The 27,471-nt window shown below is 35.9% G+C and overlaps 1 protein-coding gene across 5 annotated transcripts in view; it reads left to right on the top strand.

Annotated features, from left to right (window-relative positions):
- Nucleotides 1-3,057: 3,057 nt before the first annotated feature.
- The window catches only part of LOC143257080 (fatty-acid amide hydrolase 2-like), a 54,574-nt gene continuing 30,160 nt past the window's right edge, over nucleotides 3,058-27,471 (top strand). The window contains exons 1-4 of one of the 5 annotated variants that reach the window (XM_076515264.1): nucleotides 4,260-4,378; nucleotides 4,640-5,188; nucleotides 10,950-11,150; nucleotides 19,264-19,483. In XM_076515264.1, coding sequence (XP_076371379.1) covers nucleotides 5,105-5,188; nucleotides 10,950-11,150; nucleotides 19,264-19,483 — 505 coding nt within the window. In that variant the 5' untranslated portion in view covers nucleotides 4,260-4,378; nucleotides 4,640-5,104. Of the gene's footprint in view, nucleotides 3,243-4,223; nucleotides 4,379-4,639; nucleotides 5,189-10,152; nucleotides 10,273-10,395; nucleotides 10,537-10,949; nucleotides 11,151-19,263; nucleotides 19,484-27,471 lie in introns of those variants that run through there. The other 4 variants (XM_076515267.1, XM_076515265.1, XM_076515269.1 and 1 more) reach the window with 4 other exon arrangements.

The raw sequence follows: 27,471 nt of genomic DNA, 5'->3' as shown, positions 1-27,471 counted from the left end.
TTTTTATATATTTATTTTATTTTGTGTTATCATACTCTTGTTTTGTAAACTAGATTAATTGCTTCATGTTTTGTAAACTAGATTGATTGCTTCATATTTTTAGCTGAATACATGAATTTAGGAATTTACTAAATCTCCTCAGCTGTTCTAACTTCTGAGATGTTATTGGATTTATGGCCGAAATACCGTTAACTCTGAGGGTATCTAACTGAAGAAACGATGTATTGTACCTTTGACGAGAAAGAAGGTAACATAATTATATTTAATAACTATATACTATTTGCTGGATTGATTTCCAATTTTTATCTGAACAGGTTGCTTGTTCTGATAGGAAATTCACATTACTGTTAGGACTTAAAACCTGGACTTTAACCTTGCAGTCTGCGGACTAGATATACTAACAACTCTATACAACAAAATAAAGATTTTTTTAACATATTACAGAATAAATTCCGGAACTAGACAAAAACTGCAGTGTTAAAATTCTAGTAGGCCTAACCCCAATATCGTATGAAACGTATAATTTATTATTATGCTTCGCCAATTTGTCAAAAACAAAAGAGGCGGTTACACCATAACAGTTGTTTTAACTGTGTTTCTTAGTCTGTTGAATAAGTCTTACTAGAATGTTTGTTTCACATTATGAGTAATTTTAATACAATTAGTTTGTTGAAGATAGTTTTGGATCACGAAAAAACGATAGGAGGCTTTGGTTGTTTTTTTTTACCCCATTCGACTTCGCATCGCCTTGGGTTATTATGTTTGTGTACCTATACTGAGAGGCATTTAAAAACGTAACGACGTACAGACAGTTAAACAATTTTAATACGCTAGTTTTAAATGTACATGTCATGAAACCATCACATCGTTGCACCACACAATATTGAAATTTGATTAGAAACTGCACATAAACAATTTAATCAGGATTTCAACGTCCAGAATACTAATAACGGGTATGTCCTCTATTCGCTCCAGAAGAGCGTGGATCCTGCGTGGATAGATGTCACCAGATTGTCATATGCCTCTGGGGAATGATGTCCCACTCACCCAGAAGTGCTGCACGTAGTTCAGCGAGAGCGCGGGGGGGGGGTGGGGGGGGGCAGGATCCCGATGACTGATGCGCTGATCCAGAATGTTCCAGAGACGCTCAAGGGGATTCATGTCGGGCGAACATGAAGGCCAGTCCAGCACATTCTCATTCAAACAATTTGTACACACCCATGCCGTGTGCGGACGTGCATGAAGGTGCGCTACAAAGTGTGCCGCGACCCTGGCTGGTGTCTTCCCTGCATTAACCGCCTGATCTCTACTTTCTTGCGTCAGCCGTGACATCTTTCTTTGTGGTGAAATTAAACTTTAAAAACCAGGCATTTTATAGGCTGAAGGAACAGTATGTACTGCGCAACAAAAGTTTTTTTCCATGCCCTCACATTGTGTACAACAGCAAGGGACGGGTCAGTTTTGACCGGTTTAAATACTGACACATGATCACGCTGTCTAAAATGATCTGAACTATTGAATTGTTTTCATAAAACACTCATGATTGAAACCCAGGCGTGTTTGCACCGTTATTACTCAACCTGTATGAAACAACTCGTTGTATTACTTGTTGCGTTTTTAATGACGCTCAGTATATACAGGGTGGCCCGTAGGTCTTTACCCATCCATATATCTTATGCATCCAGTGTATCTGTGTGCTGTCCCTCATTCTCGCTGCATGATATCATGCACAATACACTCTTCAAGGGTAAATGGGCTTACATCGGCCATATTTCTCTGTAAAAAAGAAACAAATTTATAATACATGCGTAATTGAATATAACATAATAACATATGGATGGGTAGGGACTTACGGGCCACCCTGTATATAGCTAACTTTGTGATTTATTCTGCTCGTAATAAGGGATTATTGCGTGATGTAACATTTTCATTTTTTGTTTGTTTGTTACGACTCTTTTTCTGTGAATGTATTTCAAGTAATTATTCTTACGTTGTTTGTTTAACACTCCAGATAAGTACAGTCATTTTCAGTGATGTTATTAATGGCGAGTCGATTAGAACTTTTCAGATATTGTAATTGACTTGGATCAGGTACGATCGAAAGCGTGCTAGCATGCCCGAATTGTAACTGTTGCTGCAAAAACGTGTTCAACAATTTAAGTTGCGCTATAATAATGACAGTTGAATATTATTATTATTAAGTCAGATAAGTGTAGTTCGAGAACTGACGGTGGGTAGTGTTAAACAGCGCTCGCATCCGATGTGTGGGTCCAAAATTTAGGAATGGCCATTTGTGAATAGCCCTTTTTGTAGCTTGGTGCGAAGTTACGAGAATATGGCATAAATATGTCAGCCATTTTTGAGTTTTTACAATGAGAAATGGTTTCGTTGAATATGTGGCAAAAGAAACAGATACGAAAAATACCAGTCTATTGTGTACTATTGTCATTTAACGGCAAACAAAAACACTTTACTTGAGAAACTAAAATGTTTTGGTTCATATGAAAAAAAACAATATTTATTCCTGATTCTGTAATTCGTAATTTCCGAAAAAGCTTGTAAAATGTAGACGTTGAAGGAAGAAATTAATAAAGAGAACGTTAAAGGTGTTTATGTTAAACATTTTTTATAACCCGCCATCTATATTTAAAAGTGCATTCTCTCAACGTTTATTTTATATTTAAAATGGATATAAATATATTATCTTCAACCTTGTTGAAAATTATATACTGAGTAATTTGACAATTCATACATTGGTATAGAATTATGCAATTAAATAAACTTTTACAAGTTTAAGGAAATTTCTAAAATAAGATGTAATTTTGTAATCGATGTTATTTTCTATAATAAAGTTTATTATCGTTTCTTTGTTTTGTTAGATTTCGCTACAGCCGCTAATGCTATCTGTACTAGCTGTTTGTAATTCTGAAATGATAGACTAGGATCAATTCTCATGTTACACACTACCAGCGAAGTACTATTTGCTATCACTTTTTAATGTTTTCTCAGCACCTGAAGCTTTAGGCAACAGTGTTAGTTTATATAATACTATGTAGGTAATTAGGTGTAGTAGTAGTTGAACGAGATAAAACCAAAATGTTGAAGGTCAAACCACTTCAATTTGCACAACCATGCCCTTGACTGTTTCAAAATACTTGTTTTGAAGAACGCTACAAACAAATATAATAGCAAATTACAAGAACAGAAAATATTTTGACCTGTGAACCTTCCACCCCAATGAGGTAAATGAATTTTTTTCTTATAATATTTCTTGTTTTGTTTTACCAACACTTACCTAGTTTTATGCAGTGAATTACGTATCTATCTATGCGTGCGTGCATTAGATATATAATTTGTCATAAGCTTATGAAAGACAACCTGTCCTTCTAGAAATAAAGTAAGGGTGTGAAAAACGTGTGTGGATTACTCTTTACTCGGGTGTGTAAAAAGAAAAAAAAAGTGAATTATATTTTAACACCATGGTGTAATGAAGTTAGGCCGAACAACTGCGATGCACGAGCTCTGTCGTTTCATTACTTAAAATTTTCGACCGTACGAATAAAACAAAAAATATATTTTTCTCTACAAGTTGGTTTTCTCGCCATCACTGACAACTAAGATCCCCGCGCTCATGTTAATTGCGTTTAGGTCTAACCCCAACTGTATAAAGTTGTAGTTTCTCAAACTAGACAAGGTTTAGTACAATACGCACTACAAATTAGAGAGAAAATATATATATTTTAAGCTTAAAATGATATGTATTTACGCGGATATTCTTGATGATTGGCGGAGTCAAATTTTGAAGTTGATTACTCGTTTTTGTACTTAACGTAGTTGATCTTTCTTGTATGTTTGTTTGTTTGTTTGGGAATTTCGCACAAAGCTACTCGAGGGCTATCTGTGCTAGCCGTCCCTAATTTAGCAGTGTAAGACTAGAGGGAAGGCAGCTAGTCATCACCACCCACCGCCAACTCTTGGGCTACTCTTTTACCAACGACTAGTGGGATTGACCGTCACATTATACACCCCCACGGCTGGGAGGGCGAGCATGTTTAGCGCGACGCGGGCGCGAACCCGCGACCCTCGGATTGCGAGTTGCACGCCTTACGCGCTAGGCCATGCCGGGCCCTTTCTTGTATGACCCTAATGCTCTCATAAATATCACAAAAGGGGGGAAGGGGAGTAAAATCTTGATGAACTCGTCTGTTATCTAATCTTCACATTCAAGTGTTTTAAATCAAGTGGAAAGAACTTTGTGCTTGAGGGAGGTGGTGTGTGTTATACGGCTGATTCTTCGTGTAAAATTCTTTTAGGCTCTGTGTAGCTCATAACTACGTAGGACAACGTCTGGCGAACAATCGATAATTTTGTTTAAACGGTGAGAAAAGTATATATTATAATTCTGTAGATAAGTATTTGACTATATATACATATGTTAGAAATTTTGGATAAAAGGTATTTTTATTTAATATTTTTACGAAATAAAAATCTGATTTTTGTTTTCTTATATACGTAGCACTGAATTGTTCAATATTTATCTAACCTTGACTTGTATAGGATCATAACTTCCGTGTTTGTTTTTTCCTAAAATTTAGATAAAAGTATTTATGTACGAAATTATTTTTTAAAATATTTAAAGAATGAAGAAACAGTTTACTACCAGAAGCGTCAAGAGCCAGCATTTGATATGAAGAGGAACATTAACAAAGCCACCCTCAATACCCCGAGTAATAAGAGTCACCAGTGGCAGAACTCGAATTTAAAGGCGACATACCCTTTAACAATAATGATTGAACCGTCACAGAATCACGTAAAATACGTATGGGTATGGGATTAGCAATGTCATTTATCAAAGACGCAGAATCAACAGTCATAAAATGTCTGAATTCCTCTCTTACTGCATCAGCATTTTTATCAATGGCCAAACCAACAACATCGAGTGATCTGGTGAAACCACGTGGACACAAACGCACTAGGTGCTGCCTCTTTTCCTTTTTCAAACCCAAACAGCCGAACATAAAACAACTAGATTTTTAGAACAATCTTGAATTTTAGTGAATTCAATAAATACAGGTTTTTGTCGAAATGGTCAGAATTTCTTTTTATGAAAAGAAGTTTTATGTGTCAAAATGTAATCATCAGAAAGGGCAGCTGCTTCCTGTACTGTTTCAGCTTTTTTTTCATTCAAGTAAGTTTTGAAGTCATCACTTGTAAAGCGTTTAGATTCCTGAATTAAACATAATTGCCTTAGTCTGTCAAAACTGTTACCAACATGCATAGAATTACACCATCGATCAAAATAAACTTCGTTTTCGTAAACGAATTTCATATAAGTTTGGTTTTCTTGCTTGCGATAACCTCGAAACTTTTGGCGACAAGACTACAGGATTAACGTGTACGCTCTTAGGATAGCTGCTTTAACCTTATCATAATTGGTGCAGTCTTTTAGAGAGAGAGAGAGAGAGAGCAGCATCAGCGCCTTACCAGTCAAAACACTGTAATAATAATTACCATTTTTCGGTAGGCTATTTTCCATGGTTTGAGCAACTTTTTCAAAATGTTGGAAATATTTATCAACTTCCATTTTGTTAAATGGTGGAACCTTAATATATGTATTGAGTTCAAAGTTGTCTTTTTACCATGGTCGATCGAAGTTAGGTCTAATTTCCATTTCTTTCTCGGTTTCGATATAGTCTTGTTCTTTCTATTTTACAACTTTGATATGGGCTTTCTCTTTCTGGGTTTCAATGCAGGCTTGTTCGAGTTTTAATTGGATTTCTAACTTATCTTTATCACTCAACTCTAGTTGGTTAGTGAAGACACTAGTGTTCCCCTAATGCTTCCTCACACAACTCACCATTGACTAATATTTCAACAATACTTTTTAGTTCATTTTTTCTCGCTGATTTTTTAGCCTCTAATTCTAAGATTTTGGCAATTTCAAGAAATTCCCTATTGTTATATATTTTTAGTTGTTCGAGGGAAGGTGATTCTAAAAAAACCTTGATAATTAGACAAGATCAAATCTTGTTGGCAATGATAAATCTAAATTGAACTACAATTTTAATTTTGTCTCTGATTGAGATCTCGGACATGAACCCCAGTTTATAATGTTACGTATTATAATTTATATCGAACGAGTCCCTGATTTAATGTTACCTATATTAAGTATTAAGATTTCAAATAGCGGGGAATTTGAATTTAGAAGTTAATTGATTGTTAATACGTATCAACTTTGTGGTATTTGCCAGCAAGATTGATACACACAATTTTCTCTCACACAAATATATATTTAGTATAGAAGAAAAATATATTATGGTAACGGCTTTTACTAATGGTTATTGCATATGCTGGTCTATATACAAGAGTTTTACAACTAATGCTGAGTTTGTTATCTGGTGTATAACTGAATATGTTATCGACGATCCCAGATTCACGACGAGCAAATCAATTCTGAGTTTATTGCCACACTTCTCTTACGCCAGCTAGCTTGGTTTTTGTTTGACCTCGCACCCTTACGAGATGACTTTTTGCAATGGAGATATTTAACGTCCGAGGTAATTCACCGAAGTTGAATGGTTTGTAATGCTCGAAATCTATAAACGTTTCTCGTCCATTTTTGTAGTTTTTCTATTAATAGGCGTGAATCACAAGTACAGCTTCCGTGGCCTATAGCACACTAACTGTAGCTGTTTAATAATAATATGCTTCTCGACTAGCCAGTTTTTACACGAATCACGCAGTTTTGTAGAAATTTCAACAATGTTTTAGCGCAGGGGTGTGCAACATTTTTCGTCGGTGGGCCATATAACCAACTTCATCAATCAAGCGGGGCCACTTAAAAAACAAGCTTATTCGTGTACATGCACAATAAATTAAAAAAAATTCTCAAAATGCAAGCAATAATATTTTATATTTTTGCATGAGTGATCATTTTAGTGCGACACTTGAAATTTAGAGTCCTTGCAGAGCTTGTCAATATCAGCTTTGACAGAAGTTGTTGCCACTCTTAACTGACTGGTCAAATGTTCATCAGTCAGCTGACTTCTACATTTGGTTTTGATGAGCTTCATTTTGGAGAAAAATTGCTCACAGCAGTAAGTGCTACCAAAAAAGGGAGGCAATTCTTTGTGCATGACGGGACAAATTGGGAAACTTTTCACGTACACAGAGTTTGTAAAAGTCTAGCAAACTGTTTTCAGAGAATTTCCTTTTAGTGTCCATGTCAGCCTGCAGTTCAATGAGTTCCATTTGGCAATCATCAGGACTGTCTTCCACTGCCACATCAAAAGGTTGAGCGAACAATTTCAATCTAATTTCAGTTTGTCTGAAATCTGGAAATCTGTTTGCAAACTCATCACGCAGCTTTTGTACACTGGTTCCATATTTGGTGCAATCCAGATTAGGAAATTCCAGTTTCCTGGTTGCAAGACATGTAAAATGGGTCAATATGGCTCTTCTCAACTGAACCTGGAAAGGTTCCAATTTCTTCTCAAAAGCACAAATATGCTCAAACAACTTATTCACAAGTTGACTTTTCCCTTGTAGTTTTAAGTTTAAATCAGACAGATGCTGTGTAATGTCTGTGAGGAATGCTAAGTCATTCAGCCAGTTCTCATTGCTCAAGAAGTCCACATTCTGACGTTTGCTCTCCATGAAGAACTTAATCTCCTCTCGCAGATTCCAGAATCTCTTCAAAGTAGCAGCTCTACCAAGCCAACGTACAGCAGAGAAGTACAAAACATCTGAATACTCACTGTCCAGCTCATATAAAAAAGTTTTAAATTGTCGATGATTTAATCCTCGTGTTCGAATATAATTTACGCATTGGACGACATTTTTCATGACTTCTGCAAAATCCAGAACTTTGGTGCACAAGCTCTCTTGGTGAATAATGCAATGGCTTACAACTACGTCTTGTGCTCCAATTGCAGTTAGAAATTTCTTGGTGAATCCATTTGTCCTACCTGTCATGGAAGGAGCACCATCTGTTGTAACACCACATAATTTATAAGGATTCAGTTCAAACTTTTCTACAACCTTAAGCACAAATATCCTGTCCTGTGGTTGTGGAGGAAAGGCTTGCCATATCTAAAAAACTCTTCGAAAACATCAAAGCCTGCAGTAACAGCTCTGATGAAAATGACAAGTTGGGATGTGTCATTGATATCAGTGCTTTCATCCAAAGCCAGACTGAAAGCTTCACACGAATTCAATCTCTCTTTCAAAGTTTCTTTGATGTCCTCTGAAAGATCTTTTGTCCTGCGTGAGACAGTAAAGCGGGAAAGGCTAGTTTGCTCCACCAAATATTTTTTCTCTGGACATGCATATTCTGTGAATATTGTTAAACAATTTTTAATAAATTCTCCATCACTGAAAGGCTTTCCCTTTTCTGCCATACATTCACAAAGCTTAAAACTCAGTTTTGTCACCAGTTCTGAATTTTTCTTGAAAGTGGTAAAAACACCTTGTTGCTTTTCAATGGATGTTTTTTAAATGTTCAATTTTGTCCTTTCGTGCCTGACCAACAATTTCATCAAACTGGGAGGAGTGCTTAGTTGCGTAATGTCGCTTAATATTGTACTCTTTCATGACTGCAATTGTAGTTTGACAGACGAGGCAGACAACACCTTGATTATGTGGGACAACAAGATATTTTGTGCACCATTCACTGTTCAATAACCTTCCCTCATCATCAATTTTCGTTTCTTAACTGCTGACATTTTACTAGCCCTGAAATCAAAACAAAATTATTCTCACGAAAATAGCAAAGTAGAAAAAACATAGAATTTATTTACACATGGAACCTCCTATGGACAGAAACACATGTTTCTAAATTGGCATCCGATCATAGCCTTCCGGTACTTAAATTAATTGAGAATAGCAAAATACAGTGTGACCTCGCCTATTCGCGGTTCGCCATTCGCGGGTTATGCGCGAACTGCGTTTTGTAGGTCACAGAGACTGAAAGGGCTTTTCGAGGAGATTTCTGTTGTATTTACTCAATCAAGCCGTTTTATCAATTGTCGTCTTCACCAAACAAGATTGGACTGCTATTGGCTGACTGCCTCAGCTTCCCCAACAACGCAACCGGCAAAGCACAGCCCGGTAACGCACGGTACAATTTAGTGAAATACATAACAGTATGCAATATTGCTACATTATTACTGCATCAATGAGTATAAGTATCATTAGTGTTTGGGAAGCATTTCATATAGTATATAATCGCATACATATACGTTTTAAAACTGCATCAATATTCGCGGTTTTCGCTATTCGCGGGAGGGTAAAGAACGTAACCCCGCGAATAACGAGGTCACGCTATTACATAGAATCAGATGCATTTGAAAGCAAAAATTTTAATAAATTCAGTAAAGTCACAACAATATGCTAAATAATAATCAATTTACCTTCAATCTCTTGTTGTAACTGTAAAAGGTAATAAAATTTTCACCAATAATGAATGACGGACAGCAGAGGTTAGGGAAAATTGTCGCCAGCGGGCGAAGGCGAGGTTCAGGACATGACGTTGAGTCGTAGACAATAGTGCTAGTGCACGTCACCTATTCATGCCCAAAGGAGGCCGACCAATCGAATTCGGCCTGCTCCTCTCTAGCAAAGATAATTTTAGAAGTTTGTCGAGTCGAAGCCTGGGAATCCCGTAGGATCGATGCTTTTAAAAATATTTCATTTGCGTTGGATTACAGATCAGGCCACATGGTTAGATTACAACAACTAGGGCCACACTAAATGGCTTGGCGGGCCAGGTTGTGGCCCGCGGGCCGCCTGTTGCACACCCCTGTTTTAGCGCGTTTTTGTAAAACAAATATTGTTGATTCTTACTCTCAAGAATCTTGTATAAATTTTGAGAATAAGCGAGAATAGGTATTAAAATAAATGTATAACGGTAAATTGGTTACACTACATAGACATTAGCTTTATCTGTTTGTGCATAGTTACTTTAACCCGATACAGGTCAGCGATTTAATCATCTATAAAGCCTGTGTGTGTGTGTGTACGAGGGGGGGGCTATGCGCAAAAAAACAATTTTATATCAAATGGGATGCGCAAATAGTATTCCATGTATGACAACTATCTATTATATGGTATTATATCGCATATATCTAAACCTTATGCAAACCTATTTGTAAAGCGTAAGCCCAGTGTCTCTAACACTTACAAAACAGAGATAAGTAGCTATTCATCCTTAGTTTGGCTAGTGATATCCAATCAGGGAGGGCCTGAGGAGGCGCGGATCTCTGAACAGCCTAGGTATGTTGGTCACATTATTTTTCAGCTTTTATGTATGGCAAACTCGTTTTGTATCATTTGAGAAAAACAAAGCTTCTATGAGCACTATTACATATAATTTGTTTAACTGGCATGTTATTAAAAATGTAAACTTTTTTTAATTCTATAATTTATTGGTCCCCTTATTCGTATTTTAATATTTTTAACCGAAGAACCCAGGCAGAGTCGTACATACGAGTTAATAAATCACGTGCAAATTCTGAACGGTGTACATCCAGTTAGCAGGTAATAAATACACTGATAATCAAAGTTCCTTTTTGGGTTGTTTACTAATAATTAAAACACAAAGAACTGAATTTACCATAAAAACCATGTAGAAATGCATTGAAACTCGTTTATTTTTAGGTTGAATTCTGGGAATATAAAATACCTTTAAAATATAAGTTATTGGATTGTGTTATGAAAATTATAAGTGTTAATAAGCATAAGCCTAGCTTTACATAACGGTCTTAAAAAATAAGTTAGACTAAAGCATTAAGATAAGTTTTACGTTTTATTAATGCTTCATTTATCTAAACGACACAATGTGATTTTCTTTTTCATTGAACAAAGCGTAATAAGTAATGATGTGATGTTCAAAAGACTAACAAATTATTTTTTATTTTTTATTATGTTAATTAATCTTCCATGATCTTCAGGCCATAATGGTGGAATTTGGTATCTTATCAACGCATTTGAAGGACTGTTTCTTCAGGTTTCTGCGACAGTTGATAGACTTAGCTGTATGGATCTTATTTGGTGTCTTACTACGAGAGAAAAAGCACCCTATTCCTCCTATAAGAAATAAGTTACTTCTAGAAACAGCAACATCCTTAGCACTGAAAATAAGAACAAGGCAGGTAATGTTTCAGAGACCACAAATTGAGTTTCTGCTTGAAATTTAACGTGAATTTATGAACAAGATTTTTTTATACATGTATACTTAATAGGGTTAGCCTCATGACACCAGTCAAGACCCCACAAGTTTTCCTCAGTTTCTCACAAGTTTTAATAGTTGACAGTAGTGCCGTAGCAACATGGTTTTGTTACCAAAACCGAATGGTCATTGTTTGTTTTGAATTTTGCACAAAGCTCTGCAAGGAATATCTGAGTTAGCCATTCTTAATTTAGCAGTGTAAGATTAGAAGGAAGGCAACTAGTTGTCACTACCCACTACCAATTCTTTGGCTACTTTTCTACTAATGAATAGTGGGATTGAACATCATGTTATAATGCTCCCATGGATGAAAGAGTGAGCATGTTTGGTGTGTCACAGGGATTCGAACCCACAACCAGCAGATTAAAAGTTGAGTGCCTTAACCACCTGGCCATGCTGGGCTGAATAATTATTGTACAATGCTTTTATTTTCTCATTGTGTGCTTTAAGTTTCTTCTTTTTTGTTCTTTTCACACATTTTTCCATAACTTTCTGGTATTCCTGTATCTTTGCAACACTTTTTCTGAAAGATTATTTACTTTTAATAAATCCAAAATAAGTTAGTTGCAAAAAAAAGAAAAATCATTACAGTAATTTGCTGAATTTCAGAAGCAGGACTGAAAATGGCTTCATTCAAGTTCTGTTGTTTAAAACTTATAGGGTCTTGAATCTGTGTGAGGTATATTTGACTACTGCAATTAAGAAGTGTGAAAGGTCAAATCCATTAATAGTTGAAGTCACAAATTTGTAGTTTAGTTTATCTGATATGTTGGATGCTGTTACTGGTTTTTGACATCTGTTAGAAAAACATTGATTCAGTATATGAAAAGTATAGGTTTAGTTTTGATGCTCTGATTGGTTGGCTTGGGTATCATCTTGATCATACTTGTTCTTTTCTGTATGCACTCACTAATATGAAAGTGCTTTTAATACAGCTTTTGACTGCTTTAAATTGAGCTTATATTTACCTTTATGTTATGTAAGTTATGAAATTTATTGAAATACAAAGCATTTGATGCTAGAAGGCTGTTCCTATACATACACCTTTAATAAAAGCAATCATTTAAATCCAGCCTTTGTTGTTAGAAAAATGTCAGTTCCCCTCTTTAACTATTGTAAAATGCAGACTTCAAATATTATGCATGGCATCTCATTCCAAATTCTAGTCATCCTAATGGAAGAATAAAACTTTCATGTCTTCAGAATATAGCAAAAGTGAGTTGAGGGCTTTTGTAAGTTACCACATACTCTTACAAACTTCAGAAATAATTACCTCTTGCCTTTCTTTTGTCTCAAGGTAAAATACATTTCAAGCTTGTAAACTATTCCCGTAATGATCTTTTCATCCCTGGAATTAGTGTAGTGTATTGGTTCTAAGTTTATATTCAGTAGGCTTTCTTCAGGTGGCACGTGGGAGGGATACATAATTATGGAATATAAGTGTCAGCATAAAGTGTAGGTTCTGTTGTTGTCTTACAAGATTAGAAAAAAAACATTGCTGTATCTACAAGCAAAAGCAGTTGAGAGTCATTGTTGAAGTAGCTTTCCTCTAAATCCTTTTACACTACATTTTTCTTAACACAGCATTCCTTGTGTATACAGCTAAATAGATATAAACACCTAACATTAGACAATACAATGTGTACATTACTATTAAAGGGTCTGCCTGACCTGAATCATTCAATGTTTTGTCTAACCATGGTTTTTCCCCATAAGAAAGGGCAAATTTATGCATAGAATAAAATGCTATAAAGGTTGCATGAATTAAATTGGCTTGCCTTAACTGAGAATTATTTATCTGCCCCAGAGTATCAGCAGTTAGGATTTCGAGTAGTGTGAAATAGTGGTAACCTTAAATATTGGAGAGTGATAAAATGATTAGTAACAGAAGATCCAAACTTCAAAGACTTCAGAACAAAATTAAATATTCAACCTAACCATTTTTAAACACATTTTATTTGGGAGTAAGTAAGTTGAAAACGTACCTCCTTGAAGTCAGCATTCCAGCCCCTAATATGGTGGAAAAGCACTAACTGATAGCACAGAAGACAAATTATAGTAGTGTAAATCATCCTATCCAGTAAACTAAACAAACTAGTATAGCTCCCAACCACCACCCATTATTTTCACTTGAAATTTTTTTTTTGTTACTTTCGAAAGTAGTCACCTTAATTGTTTCCAGACAGCAAATGGTAATATAGATGTGGGAAGTTATGAGTTTGAGCATCTACATCTAACTCTCCTAATTTCAATTTCTACTGCTACTCTTCTATTTCTTTATGTGAGACTGGTGAATAGATGTTAAGACTGTTAGGTGGTGCATCCCCACCACAATGTGGGTCCTACTTTAGTCACCTCCAAAACTTAGGGCACATTTTTATAATTCCAAATTATAGTTTGTACCCTCAGATTTTTTCAATTAGTGCAGCATTTTTTGTTTTGGCTTGTTTTTAAGTTATAACAAACTAATATAACTAGTCAGAGGTTTGAATTTGCAGTTTTTAATGCAGTCCTTCCTTGTGATCTTGTTCACTCAACTTTATCAAAATGTATTAATTTTTGCTAAAATGTATATAATATAGTGCACTTTTTTTTTTTTTCACCTTAATCATAGCTAAATGGCTTTTATGCCTGTTTGTATCAATGTTTTCCACTTTTGGATTTTTAACATGCCATAATATTCATTGTTCATGAAACTGAGGATATATTTCATTCCTGCAGCATGATAAGACCTGGTATTGGTGATAGCTCACGTCAACATTATATATAACGGATGTAGCATGGTCGATATGTTATAGCATATGCTCCTTTGCTTTCACTTGTGGGTTCTGAGAATTACACTTTTCTCTCAATTACCATTGCTTTGATTATCTGCAGTTATTTTTTTTTCTGTTTTCTGAAATTTTCTTCAAATAATTGTCATTACATTTTTAGAAAATAATTTGCATGTTTTTCAGAAACTGTTACTTGGATATTAATTTTGGTTGCAAAGGTTCAGGTTTTACATGATATCCAGGGTTTCTGTGTGCAGGATCTGGTGTGTGTTTAAATCCTTAGTCAGCTGGTTCGAGCCTAGTCTCACTTCTCTTAATTTTAACTGTTAAAACAGGAATACAACATATTTGTAGTTTGTTAAACTTTGCATGATCATTAAATAAAACATAGTATACCAAAACACAAAATACACATTGAGATTTCATAAAGATTTCATTCAACTTGTCTTCCATTGTTTCTGTGCTGCATGAAGTGTCATTAACTACAGATACGTTTTCATGTTGTGTTGTGGTGTTGCTCATTTATGCTTTATTTTTTTTATTCCCTTCATATAAGTGTTAACTTCATTATTTTATCAATTAATTTTTCATAATAATTTCCAAGCATAGGTTTGTGCTAACCATTGACATATTTTCCACAAGTGTTGGTAGACTATGAATGCACTTCTGTGTCTATAGCAGGAAAAGTGCCAAAATTTAGGAGATGTTTATGCCTATGTTAGTGATTAAATTAAACTACATCAAGAACAGGCAATAAAAAGAGTGTATTAAGAGAAAAAGTAGAGTTGAATTTGTATAGAGCATGACAAACTGATGCTTAGCACTTGTGATTAGGTTTATGTTTCTCATGATAATGTGATTAAACAATAAAAAGAATATAATTTAAAATGAGGAATTTAATATATTAAAATTTTATTTAGATTAAACAATAACCAAGTAGTGAGATACACAAGTGTCTTGATTATCTGCTATTTCTGTTTGTGATTCTGCTTTTGTTTTTTCCAGACCAGTGCATATAATTTTGATACCAGTGTATATTTATTTTTACATGAATGAGTGCATGCTAACAATTGCATGATATCAACAACTTGATATTATTGCCTGAACTAACTGTCTTTGGTCCTGTATTAGTTTAATCATGCACACTAATTTGTTGAATTGAGAGAAAAAAGAAAAACACAATGGTGTGAAATTAGTAACATGTTGAGCAACCACAGCACATCATTCGAGAAGAAAAACATGAGTTGTTGAATCCACCATTAAAATCCTAGAAACAGAGTTCAATTTAGAATTCAATGTCAAAACAGTTTTAGACCTCCAAGAGTCCAGAACTGTTCTAGATTTCAGTTCTATTTAGCACAGCTCTATGCATGAATAAAATGGGATAAAATATTAGGCATTACAAAGAAATTTTTAGCTGTTCATTAACTGGTGCCCAGGATTAGTTGTGGCCTGCTTTACTCATCTTGGGCCATTCATTGCCAGGTTATAATTTAAGGAATTATAGATAACAACAACAACAAAAAAAAAAAAGAAATTATATTGTGGAATTTATGTAATGCAATTTTTATAATTCAGCAGAACAGGTTTCTTATTTCAATATTGTCGGCCTTTTTGCCAGAACTAGTTTAACTTCACTACCCAGTATACTTCTGGCATCAGGCTTCTTTACCACCCAACTGTTGTATGATATATGAACATTAAAACTTAAATGTTGAATACTATAAATGGGAATAAACCAGTAACTAAGATTCTTCCTCTTTCTGTATGTTTCATCCTTATTCATTAAGACTTAATTCAGGAATGAGTAGTTCAACAGTAATTACATTTGTTATTATGTAGCAGTTTCTTTCTGATAAGTTTGCACTAAATTACATAATTTTTTTTGACTGTCTTAAATGAATTAATTGTGAAACTATAGTAAAACCGATGCCAACAGTCCTTTAGGGAGACAGGTAACTGCCAGGGATATGTATTAATATTTTAACTTACAGAAATTTTTTTTTTATGATTCTGTATGTGTATGTTACAAGTTTCATTTCACCCAAGGTAATATTGGAAAACAATGAATCTGTGACTTAGAGGTCAAACACATTTCTTGATTGGCCTTACCCTGTTGTCGACTGCAGTTTTGCTTGTTTGAAACTTATCAGCTCATCTGGAGTCGGCAAATTAAAGAAACATAGTTAGGCCTCTTATAATGGTGGTACATGATGTGTGAATGGTACTGCACTTAATTTATTTGATGTTTCATAGCGACCAACTGTTAGAATTTGGTGTATTACATATTTCATTTTCACTAAAAGTAAAATTGAAAGAAACATTTGCGACATGTAACGTCAGGAAATATCAGATCATCCATTCAGCAATGTCTGATTATAGGTTCAGAAAAAGAGAAAGGATATCAAATGCTTTTAATGTTCTTTAATCAATAATGTATGTTCCATTGTTATTAATTACTCCCTCTCAAAGATTCACAAGCTTCTGAATGCCACTTGTATAAAATTATTGGGGTTTGGAGGAAAAGAATGTAGAGAGGGTAGTTTTGACATCTTCATGTGTTCCAAGCTCTTTTTCATCAAGATAGTTTTGCAAACTTTGGAAAAGATGATAATCAGGTGGGGCAAGATCTGGAGAATAAGGAGGATGTGGAAGTTTTCCCAGTCTGGCTCTTCAATCTTTGCAGATGTGATCATTGCTGTAAGGGGCCGTGCATTATCCTGGTGTAACACAACACCTTTGTGATTGATCAAAGTAGGCCTCCTTTCTTTCAGTGCAACATTCAAGTGCTCTAAATGTTAACAGTAGAAGTCTAAAGTAATTATTACATTGAGTGGCAGCAACTCAAAGTGGATCATGCCAACAGAATCACACCAAACGCTTAAGACTTTCCTCGGGTGGTGGGCTATTTTGGGCTGTGCTTTAGCCAGTTCACTTGCACTGAACCATTTTCTGTGGTGCTTGACATTTTTATAAAATATCCATTTTTTGTCTTCATTCACTAACCTGTCCAAAAAAGATGAGTTATGTTCACGAGGGTGCAGGGAAGTGGAAATGTCCATTCTTGCTCTAAGGTTGGTCAGTGTCAAATCATGGGGGGGACCCATTTTCCAAGTTTTGACACCTTTCCAAGCTGTTGCAGATGACTGAACTGTTGAATGGGTTGAATTAATCTTCTGTGCTAGTTCAAATATCACAGCACAATCTTCATCAAGTGCAGCCAGTAACAAGTCATCATTAAACTCAACAGGATGATCTTAATGTGGCATTTCACTTAAGGTGTAGTCACCTTATCTGAACCTCTGAAACTACTTTTGACATTTTCTTTCATTGAGAGACTCTGCACCATAAACACCTTGAATATTTCGTGTAGTTTTGCTGCACTATTGATTTTTTTTTTCTAACTAATAAAGCGTTATATGCCTAATGTGATCCTCGGACACTTCCATTTTCATAAAGATTTACTTGACTAACGATTTGAAAAAGTGGAGTTGGATTAGTTTCTTTTATTTGTCTGAACATTTTCATACACATCATATTACATATTTTAGTCATTAAAGCCTTCTACAAAGACAGAAATGATGATGCATTTTCTCTATTAAATTTTCAGACATTACTTATGGGATGACCTGATAAATTATGTGGAATTAATCAATATTATTTAAACACTTAATTAAATTACTATATGGTGAACTAATAAGGACTAGGAAATACCCATATAAAAATATATTTTGGTTTTATAAGAAGAAACAGTTTATTAAAGAGGAAACTCCATGATAAGTGTCAGAATTAGAAGAAAATACACTGTTAGGAGTAAACAGCTGAATAGGAAATTTATTACATATTTATTTACACATCCGCATAATCTATAGTATTAAAATACTACCAAAATGGTTGGATACAAGATCAGTAGATTATCTCTCTGTTCCTTTTCTCCTTTTATAAATTTGTATCAAATGTTACTTTGCTAGAGATGCAGACAGAATGTTTTATGTTAATAATAAGCTAAATATCATTAAACTTTATGTTCAATAGTTCAAAGGATTCACATTTTGCAACAAAACGAGCACTTGGAGTGATAACGTACCCTTGCTCTGCCTTCTCATTTCCAGATTGCCTGCTTTTTTTTATTGGATAACGTGAAATTTCACCTATTAAAAACTCAGAAAATCCTTATCAGATCCAAATATTTTTTTTGTACTGTGATGGAGAGTTGTAACCTTACCCTTTAAAAAATTGGTAGAAATCTGGATTTGAATATAGTTGAAATTTTGGGAGGACTGTCCCACACTAACTTCTCATTGTGTAAAATTTTCTTGTACACTGGTCTATTTGCTTTTTGAGATATACATGCAGAAACACACAGACTGACCTGCACACATATGGACCCAATTGCAATATCCCCATTACCACCACCACCACCTGAAAGAGAAATAAGACTAATAAATATAACTTAAATTTGTTTTTCATGATCTTTACACTTTAAGCAGTGTGAGTGATACATCCTTGTGTCATTAACTAACTTTAGTGTTTTTCAGAACATATGAGCATTTTCTAATACAGGCCTGCCATGGCTTAGAGGTTTCAAAGCTTAACTCTCAATCTGCAGACTACTGGTTTGATTTCCCCATCGTCAAACATTCTTACTTTTTCAACTCCTGGGAAAATTATTCATTTGTAAAAGAGTAGCCAAAGAGTTGAAAGTGGATAGCATCAACTGATTGCCTTCTCTCTAGTCTTGCTACTAAATTAGGGACAGCTAATACAGATGGTCCCAATTTAATAATGATAGACTAGAGGGAAAGAGGCAACTAGTCTATTAGTTCTAAGTTAGGGGCAGCTAGTACAAATGGCTCTCAAGTAGCTTCCAACACATCTGAAAGTAGGACACTAATTGGCTCTTATGTAAGAAGTGATGTCTTAAATGTATTTCTTTTTCTATGTCTTAGTTCACTCTTATATGCATGTTTACATTTTTTCATGTAATTCATTTAAATAAACAAATGTAGTTAGGATACACACATCTTTTGAACATTCAAGACATATGTTCTTTTTTGCTTTTTATTGTAAGTGGAAAATATCTTTTAATAGTGCTTTTAGCAGTTCCATGTAAAATAATTGGAAATGACAAGCAAAACATATAGCAAATTAAAATGAAAGAGATATGGTTATATCATAGACAAACAGTTTTTGTTTTAGTTGTATGTTTAAAATTTTTTCTTGTTAAACTACAGCTGTTGATTATAATGAATACTCTTCTAGGTACAGTGTGTTGATGTTGTCAGTGCCTTCATAAGCAGAATCAAGGATATTCAGCCTATCTTGAATCCTGTTGTCAGTGAAAGATTTGGCGAAGCTATTGAAGATGCAAGGCAAGTGGATAATTTCATCCAGTCTGGTGTTAAAACAACAGAAGAAATTGCTAAAGAAACTCCTTTTCTCGGAATTCCTTTCACTACAAAAGATTCAGTGTCAGTGAAGGGTATGTATTCTGAAAGATGAAAATGTTAATGCGATATATGGGTGTTTATGTGTGCGAGTGACTTGCAAATGTTTGTGCGTGTTTGTTCATAAGTATGTATGTATGTATGAAAGAAAAATATAGCCTTTGCAGTATATTTCCTAGAATGTGTTTCAGAGTAGTGGTAACAACATTTGGTAAAACAAACCCTACAAAAAAGTTGTAAATCAAATGTAAAAAAAAATGTCTGTGTTCATTACCATATTTATTTATTAGTTAAGTCAGAGTGACTTTACCTATACAAGTACATATACATCTAACATACAATATAGGTAAGATCATCTAACCCCTAAAGACAAAAGGGGAAAAACGTTAAAGCCATCATTTTATTTTTAAGAAATTGTTGATGCCACCTCAAAATATTATATGTCACCCTTTACTAGTGCTAATAGCAAATTATTCTAAAAGCTAAAGAACATAAATTGAAGATAATACAGATAGATAGTCTCCAGTTATTAAAAGATTGATTTATTTTGTTAATTGTCCTGATAGCAAAAATATCTTTTTTTCAACAACTGGAGACTGTCTAGCTGTATTATCTTAAATTTAGATTCTCTCACCCTATACTTTTCAGAATTCAACACAGAAATCAATGTGCCTTTATCCTATCAGTCCTGTTGATTATTTTGTAAAGCTCAATAACATAATCATCTGATCTGTTCTCTAAAGAAAACAAGTTAATATTTTGTAACTAATCTCCCATAAGATAACTCTTCCATTCCTCAATATTATACTAGTAGTCATTTCCAGTTAGTCAACATCCACCAGAATCAACATTGTAGTAGTAGTACTTTGTTAATCTTTCCTTATTGTTGTTATTAATCAGTAGCCTTTCTTAAATAATGAACTCACAACTATGTAGAATATTCTAAGTGAGATCAAGTTGATGATGTGTATTAAGAAATAAATTTTATTTTAATAATTAGGTTTATAAATGCATGCTAAAATTATATGATCTGTGCTACTAGAAATGAAGCATTACCTCATTATCCTGAGGTATTTCACTATTCCAGGATCCTTCTTCAGTCACATTGCAGTGAGACTGAAGAAAAGGTAAATTTTCCTTAAAAGGAATTACTAGTTAAGGTTCACTTGAATTATTGTGTATAGTTTTGGTCTTCTTATTTACGAAAGGGTATTGACATATTGGAAGGGATTCAGAAGAAGGTTGCTGTAATACAGGGGTGAAAGGGTTATCTTGTGGGGATAGGATAGGACTTTATTTTCTAACCTTTGGGGTATATTCCCAGTGAGGGATGAAGGCACAAACAGCCTTTAAGTAAACTAGTCACAAAGACAACTAAAATATTTAGGTAGCTTATTACAAGGTTAAGAAAATGGGTAAGTTATTGGCTTGTATTCTCTGGCTAGAGGAGATGTGGTGAAGAAAAATGGTTATATGTAAGGGGTTTTTAGTATAGAGGAGGGAACCAATAGAATAAGTAGTTACTATATTTATTCATGAGAAAATAGAGACAAGAAGTTATCCTGTTGGAGTTTATAACATCATACAGGAGATAACAGAGGACAAGGTGGAAGTTAGATGGTTTCACTTTTCTAATGGGATGATTTATTCATGGAATAAGCTTTCAAGTGAAATAACAGAAGCTGTTAGCCTTCTATGAGTTTAAATTGTGGGAATAACAATTTCAAGAAGCATAAAGGAGTGGTCGTATAATTAACATTTTACTCAGGAACAAAATGTTTCCCTGTTGTCCATAATGCTGTTTCCCTAGTTGTTTGACCATTGTCAAGGAAATATAATTATTTTAACTTATATTTCCATAATATGTCTCAGTGTAAAAGAGTCATGGGTCAGTTTGTATAAATGCTACAAAACACCTTGAGGCATTGCATTATCTGAGCTTTGTAATTTTCCTATTTACTGATTCTCTGCCACCAATAGTGACTTTGTAATGAAGAAACAGGTTGGCCAGAAATAATTTTTTGTTTATTTTTGAATTTTGTGCAAACCTGTACAAGGGCTATCTGTGGTATCCATCCTTCATTTAGCAGTGTAAGACTAGAGGGAAGGCAGCTAGTCATCACCACCCACTGCCAACTCTTGGGCTGCTCTTTTACCAACAAATAGTGGGATTGATCATAACTTTATAACACCCCATGGCTGAAAGGGCAAGCATGTTTGTTGTGGCGGGGTTAGAACCCTCGACCCTCGGATTACGAGTCGAGTGCCTTAATCACCTGGCCACGCTGGACCAGAAATATTATTTATCAAGATAAAATTATGCAAGTATTACCTGTATTAATTTGTTTTAAAAACTTCATTTACCAAATATTCATATTTTAATGTATAAAGCAGTCCAAAAGTGTGTATAGTAATACTGTGCAAACATTCAATAAATTGGGCCTTGATATTTGACTTCCAGAAAAGCCAGATAAATCCTTGGAAAGTGTACTGTGTGTTAAGGAGAAGTATTTGGAAAAATACAATTATGTTTTATGTAGTCTAACAAATCATGTTCTTTAAATTTCCCTAATGGCAAAATCTGTGTGTGCTTGAACTGACTTAGGTTCACTGTGTCACTTCATATTTACATACAGTACATGTATTGGGTTAGAACTTAAAAGTAATGTGATAACTGAGGTTTATTTATTCTATGCAAAGAAATAAATTTAATGAGAATTTATAAACTAGCCACTAACTATAATTTTGTCATTGGTCTGCCTTTAAATGTGTCATACATCTTTACTGTTTCACATTGCACATAGTTCCCTTGAACTCCTGGAAGAAACTTTTGTTTTTTTTCTCTACTTCAATAAACCATGTGTCTTGATGTTTCACTGTTGCATTTTTTACATATTTCCAACATTAATGTATTTATTGTATTCATGGAAACAGTCTAGATGTTGGTATTAATATTTTCTTATATTTACAGTTCACTCTTTCAAAAAATACTGCAAAAAACATGCGTGTGTAAGTTCACAACAATGTTGTTTCTTGAAAAAACACTTCGATGGGCTTTTTTAAAGTCTTTTCTGAAAATTCCTGAAAAATTTCTCAAAAGTCCAACATTTTGTTAACTAAAAACATTGGAATAACTTGTATACCAACAAGAACTACTTCTGAAATGTAGTGGTAGTAACTGTAAGTGATTGTCTGCTATCAGGACTGGTGTGATGAGCATTTACATTTCTAAATCAGACTTGTCAGATTAATAGAAGATAGATTTCCATGGAAGGTGAATGTTTTATATTGTTCTACCCCTTGGTGTGGATTCCTGTACGTGGTGAGGGGACCTCCCAGGGGAAAATTCTGTTCTTTCAGTTTACCTCCTCTGGGATCTAAACATCCACCCACGTGTTTGCCGTGCATGGCGACCTGTGAAGGGGAGGAGAGGATCCTGGTGGTTGAGGGGTCCAACTCTAACACACAACTTTGGCCTTGAATTCCTGTAGATGGGCAGCCTTTGGGTGGCCCCCTTTGAGTCAGTTGGATGATCCACTTGGGCTAGATTCGACCTAGTACCAGTGTTGGAAGTTCTCAACGGGTGTTGTGGGCATTGTGTCTGATGCTGGTGTTTGGCTATAGTGCTTATGAAACCCTGGCATTGCTGCAGTGTCCTTGCATGACATTGTAGTACGTCCCTTCGTAGGGCTCCATGGTGGGTGGGGTCAGTGGGTACCGAAATTTTCCTTTTTTCCTATTGGATCCTCCTAATAAAAATTTAAATAAAATAGTGAAAAAACAGTCAATAGGTAAACGACCACGTCTTGAAGACTGAGCAGCAATCTTCAACATCTGTAACACACGTACCTCATTTTCTTATATTACATTCTCTTTCAGAAAAACCTTTAGGGCAAATGTCCCCCTTTTTTATTCAGAATGGACTAGAGGGTCTTGTTGGTTCTCCAAAGTCAGTAAAGCTTTGATCTGAAGACATTGGTTGAAACATCCACATCTCAACACAGTGAACTTCTCTTGAATTCAAAGGCAATTGGGGATATACCTATTCAGGTTACCCCACATGCTACCTTGAATTCATTATAAGGAGTTATTGTTGAGAGGGATTTGAAGAACGTCCCCGAGTCAGAGATTCTCGCTGCTCTCTCCACTCAAGGAGTTTCTGCAGTGAGGCACATCTCCACTTGCAAAGATGGAGTTACCTTGCCGACAGATATCCTCGCTTTGACATTTACATCACCACGTGCACCTGCCACCACCAAAGCAGGGTATCTAATTTGCAGGGTATGGCCATACATTCCCAATGTCAGAGGTTCAGCCACTCAAAGACGTCATGTCGTGGTTCCCTGACATGTGCTCGTTGTGGTGGCAAGGACCATGATCCCTATGAGTGTGACACGGAACCACATTGTGTCAATTACAATGGTTTCCACCCTTCCTACTTTTGTTCTTGCCCAAAATGGTTGGAGGAAAAAAAGGTGCAGCGTTTGAAAACTACTCATAACATTAGTTATCCTGAGGCTTGGAAATTGCTGTCCGCTACTCCATCTCGGACATATGCTGCTGCACTTTGTTCCACAACTACAGTAGGAGTGCAGACAGATCTCTGTGCCTCCAAGAGAATTGTTTTCAAAACAAATGAAAAGCCTTTTGACCTCCATGGTTAAAAAGGTTGATGAATCGACTTCTACATCCATCTCTGTTCCTCCCATACATTCCAAAAAATCTCAAGATCCACATCCTTCGGTTTCACATACAGGCATTTCTTCTGACACATCTTTTTTTCCCACCCCAAGATGCAAAACAATTATTCGTTCGCTCCCTCAGTCACTGAAATCCCCTTCCAACAACAAAGATCTACCCAATCGACCCAGGGCAGGATTTATGGAGGTCGATAGACCTCCTCCGAATAGAGACAGTAAGGAATAAAGACGTGGTCGTAAACAGAAGGGTTCTCCAGCCACTTTGCCTACCTGTGATTAAAAATGGCCACCTTGATACAATGGAACTGTCGAGGTTTACGTTATAATCTGGATGATATCAAAACACTGATTGCTTCCTACCATCCTGTATGTCTTTCTTTACATTTCTAAAACCTGCTGATACTGTCACCATTCAACTGTTTTCTCTGTTCAGAAATGACAGGCTGTGTGATGGACGAGTACATGGAGGGGTGGCACTATTGGCTTTGATGAGCTGTCTCTGTAAGACCTTGGAGAGGATGGTTAATGCTCCACTTGTTTAGTTCCTCGAATCAAACAACCTCCTCTCGCCCACCCAGTGTGGGTTCCGACGACAGCACTCCACCATGGACCACCCATTTTAATTTGAAACATCAATCAGAGAAGCCTTTCTCAAATACCAACATCTTGTATCAATATTCTTTGACATTGTGAAGGCTTATGCCACAACATGGAGGTATGGCATTTTGCAAGACCTCCAAATATATGGGTTACGTGGCTATTTACACATGTTTATTAAAAAAATTTTTAATGGACAGGAGATTCCAAGTTCGTGTGGGTTTGACACTTTCCTGTTCTTTTGTACAGGAACTTGGGGTCCCTGAGGGCTGTGTTTTGAGTGTCACACTTTTAAGTATAAAGATAAATGCCATCAGTGAACAACTTTCTCTCACTGTTGCGAATGGGCTCTATGTCAACGACTTTCACATCTCGTGTCAGTCGTTGAACATGAGATATATTGAGCAGCAACTACAAACTGTCCTCAATTATTTACTGAAGTGGACTACAGCAAATGGTTTTAATTTTTCTCTCTCTACAACCATTTGCATGCACTTTTGCTGCCAACAGTGTAATCACCCTGATCCTGAACACCGTATCGATGAAGTTTTGCTGCCAGTGGTCCCTGAGACCAAGTTCTTGGGGCTTATCTTTGACCATAAGCTGACCTTTATACCACACTTAAAGCAGCTACGGGTCAAATGCACAAAAGCACTGAACATCCTCCATGTCCTCTCTACCGCCAGTTTGGGAGTGGATCGATGTTCTATGTTAAAGATATATCATGCTCATATTCGATCAAAACATGACTATGGATCAATGCTGGACCCCATTCATCATCAAGGATTTCGACTCTGCACTGGAGCTTTCTGCACCTCCCCTGTTCAGGGCTTATATCTAGAATCTTATGAACCTTCTTTGCACCTTCGCCGTTTGCAGCTGTCTTTACTATATTCTTTGGAACTTCGTTCCTTACCAATGCATCCCACCTGGGGTTGTGTTTTCCTTCCTCGGTGGGCCATACTTTTTCAGAACAGACAATCTGCCATTGCTCCTTTTGGCCTTCGCATCCAGGTGCAATTGGATGACATTGCAGAATCCACCGGTCAGCTCATTCCCCCCATAGCTTATTACAGCCCCCAAATGTGACTTTTCTTTAAGTTATCTGAAAAAGGCAGATACTCCCGATTGGATGTACCGTCGTTTATTTGCTGAACATCTTTCCATTTTATACGGATGGTTCCAAATCAGGTAATTCTGTGGGCTCTGCCATGGTTTGTTGCAGTTCGGTGGTTGTGTGCAGAATCCCCTCTACAGCTTCTGTGTTCACTGCTGAACTGTACGCCATATCTCTTGCCCTGGATCATATTGAAGCTGAGCAGGATTCCGACTGCACTATTTATACTGACTCCCTTAGTTCTCTACTGGCCTTGGAATCACTTCACGTTGACTCACACCCTGTTCTCGCTGATATTCAAAACCGACTGGCCCATTTCTCATTAACATCTACTTCTATCCAGTTTTTCTGGATACAAGGCCACGTTGGTATTCGCGGGAATGAGCTTGCAGACACGGCAGCTAAATCTATCTGCTCCGACGCTATCACCACTGTGCCTATTCCGTACATGGACTATGGTCCTGTATTTAAGGCTCGGCTCCATGCCAGCTGGTAATCCACTTGGAGTGAGCAACGAGACAACAAGCTTTTCCAAATAAAACCCTATATTGGGCTTTGGCCGTCTAGCTTCCATAAAGCTCGGAAGGAGAAAGTTGTACTAACTAGACTACGCATTAGTCACAGTTTTTTAACTCATCATTTTCTTTTATCTGGAACTGATGCACCAGTGTATAGTTTGTGTGACACTTAAATCACCGTAAGCCACATTTTACTTTCTTGCCATTGTTACGACTCTCAATAACGGCACTATTTTAAACATGTTCTGTCCCAGGGTTTGCCTGTAACATTGGACAGTGTTATTGGTGATGGTGACGCTGTCCACCTTGATAAAGTTTTTAGTTTTTTAAGGGCCATTAATCTTTTTAACCTCATTTAAGTGTTTGATATTTATTCATTACACCTTTTTAATTGTGGTTCCCTTTTCGGAGTCTCAATCTCTCTACTTTGACATTGTAAAATGGCCAGAACATTAAATAACTCGACACCAGGACTGGAAAGGCCAACTTCAGGTGACTGACGCTGCTGTTTAAACTACCCGTTAGTCGTCCTGGCAAGTTGTTATTACAATTTTGCTGCCTGTCTTTTAACACTTATTACTTTACTTTTTGGTACTGGCCATAATGACACATAACCCGGAACCAGGACTGGAAAGACTAACTTTAGGTGACTGGCGGTAGTTCTTGTACTTACCTGTTAGTCTTCCTGGCGGGTTATGATCATTACAATTCTGCTAGAGGAAGCCCTTTACAACTTTGTAGACTGGATGTCAGCATTGGCTTTATGCCATTTTCTGTTTTTAATTGCTGTTTTGTTTTCACCTTTGTTTCCTTTTACGAATTTTACTACATTTACTTTACTTTTGCCTTTTTACAGGACATTTGGCTAATTTTTATTACGATTTTGCTTTTTGTCTTTTAACACTTTTCTTATTTAACTTTTGATAATGGCTGTTAGGACAACATAACCCTGGAAAGACCAACTTCAGATGACTGACGGTGGTTCTTGTACTTACCTGTTAGTCTTCCTGGCGGGTTGTGATCATTACCATTTTGCTAGAGAAAATCCTTTACAACTTTTCTTACTCTGCTTTCTCTCTTAACATTGTAGA

This window comes from Tachypleus tridentatus, chromosome 7 (genome assembly GCF_004210375.1).
Source record: "Tachypleus tridentatus isolate NWPU-2018 chromosome 7, ASM421037v1, whole genome shotgun sequence".
Lineage (NCBI taxonomy): Eukaryota > Metazoa > Arthropoda > Merostomata > Xiphosura > Limulidae > Tachypleus > Tachypleus tridentatus.
The sequence above is the reverse complement of the archived record's forward strand: the minus strand, read 5'-3'. Positions and strand labels throughout refer to the sequence as shown.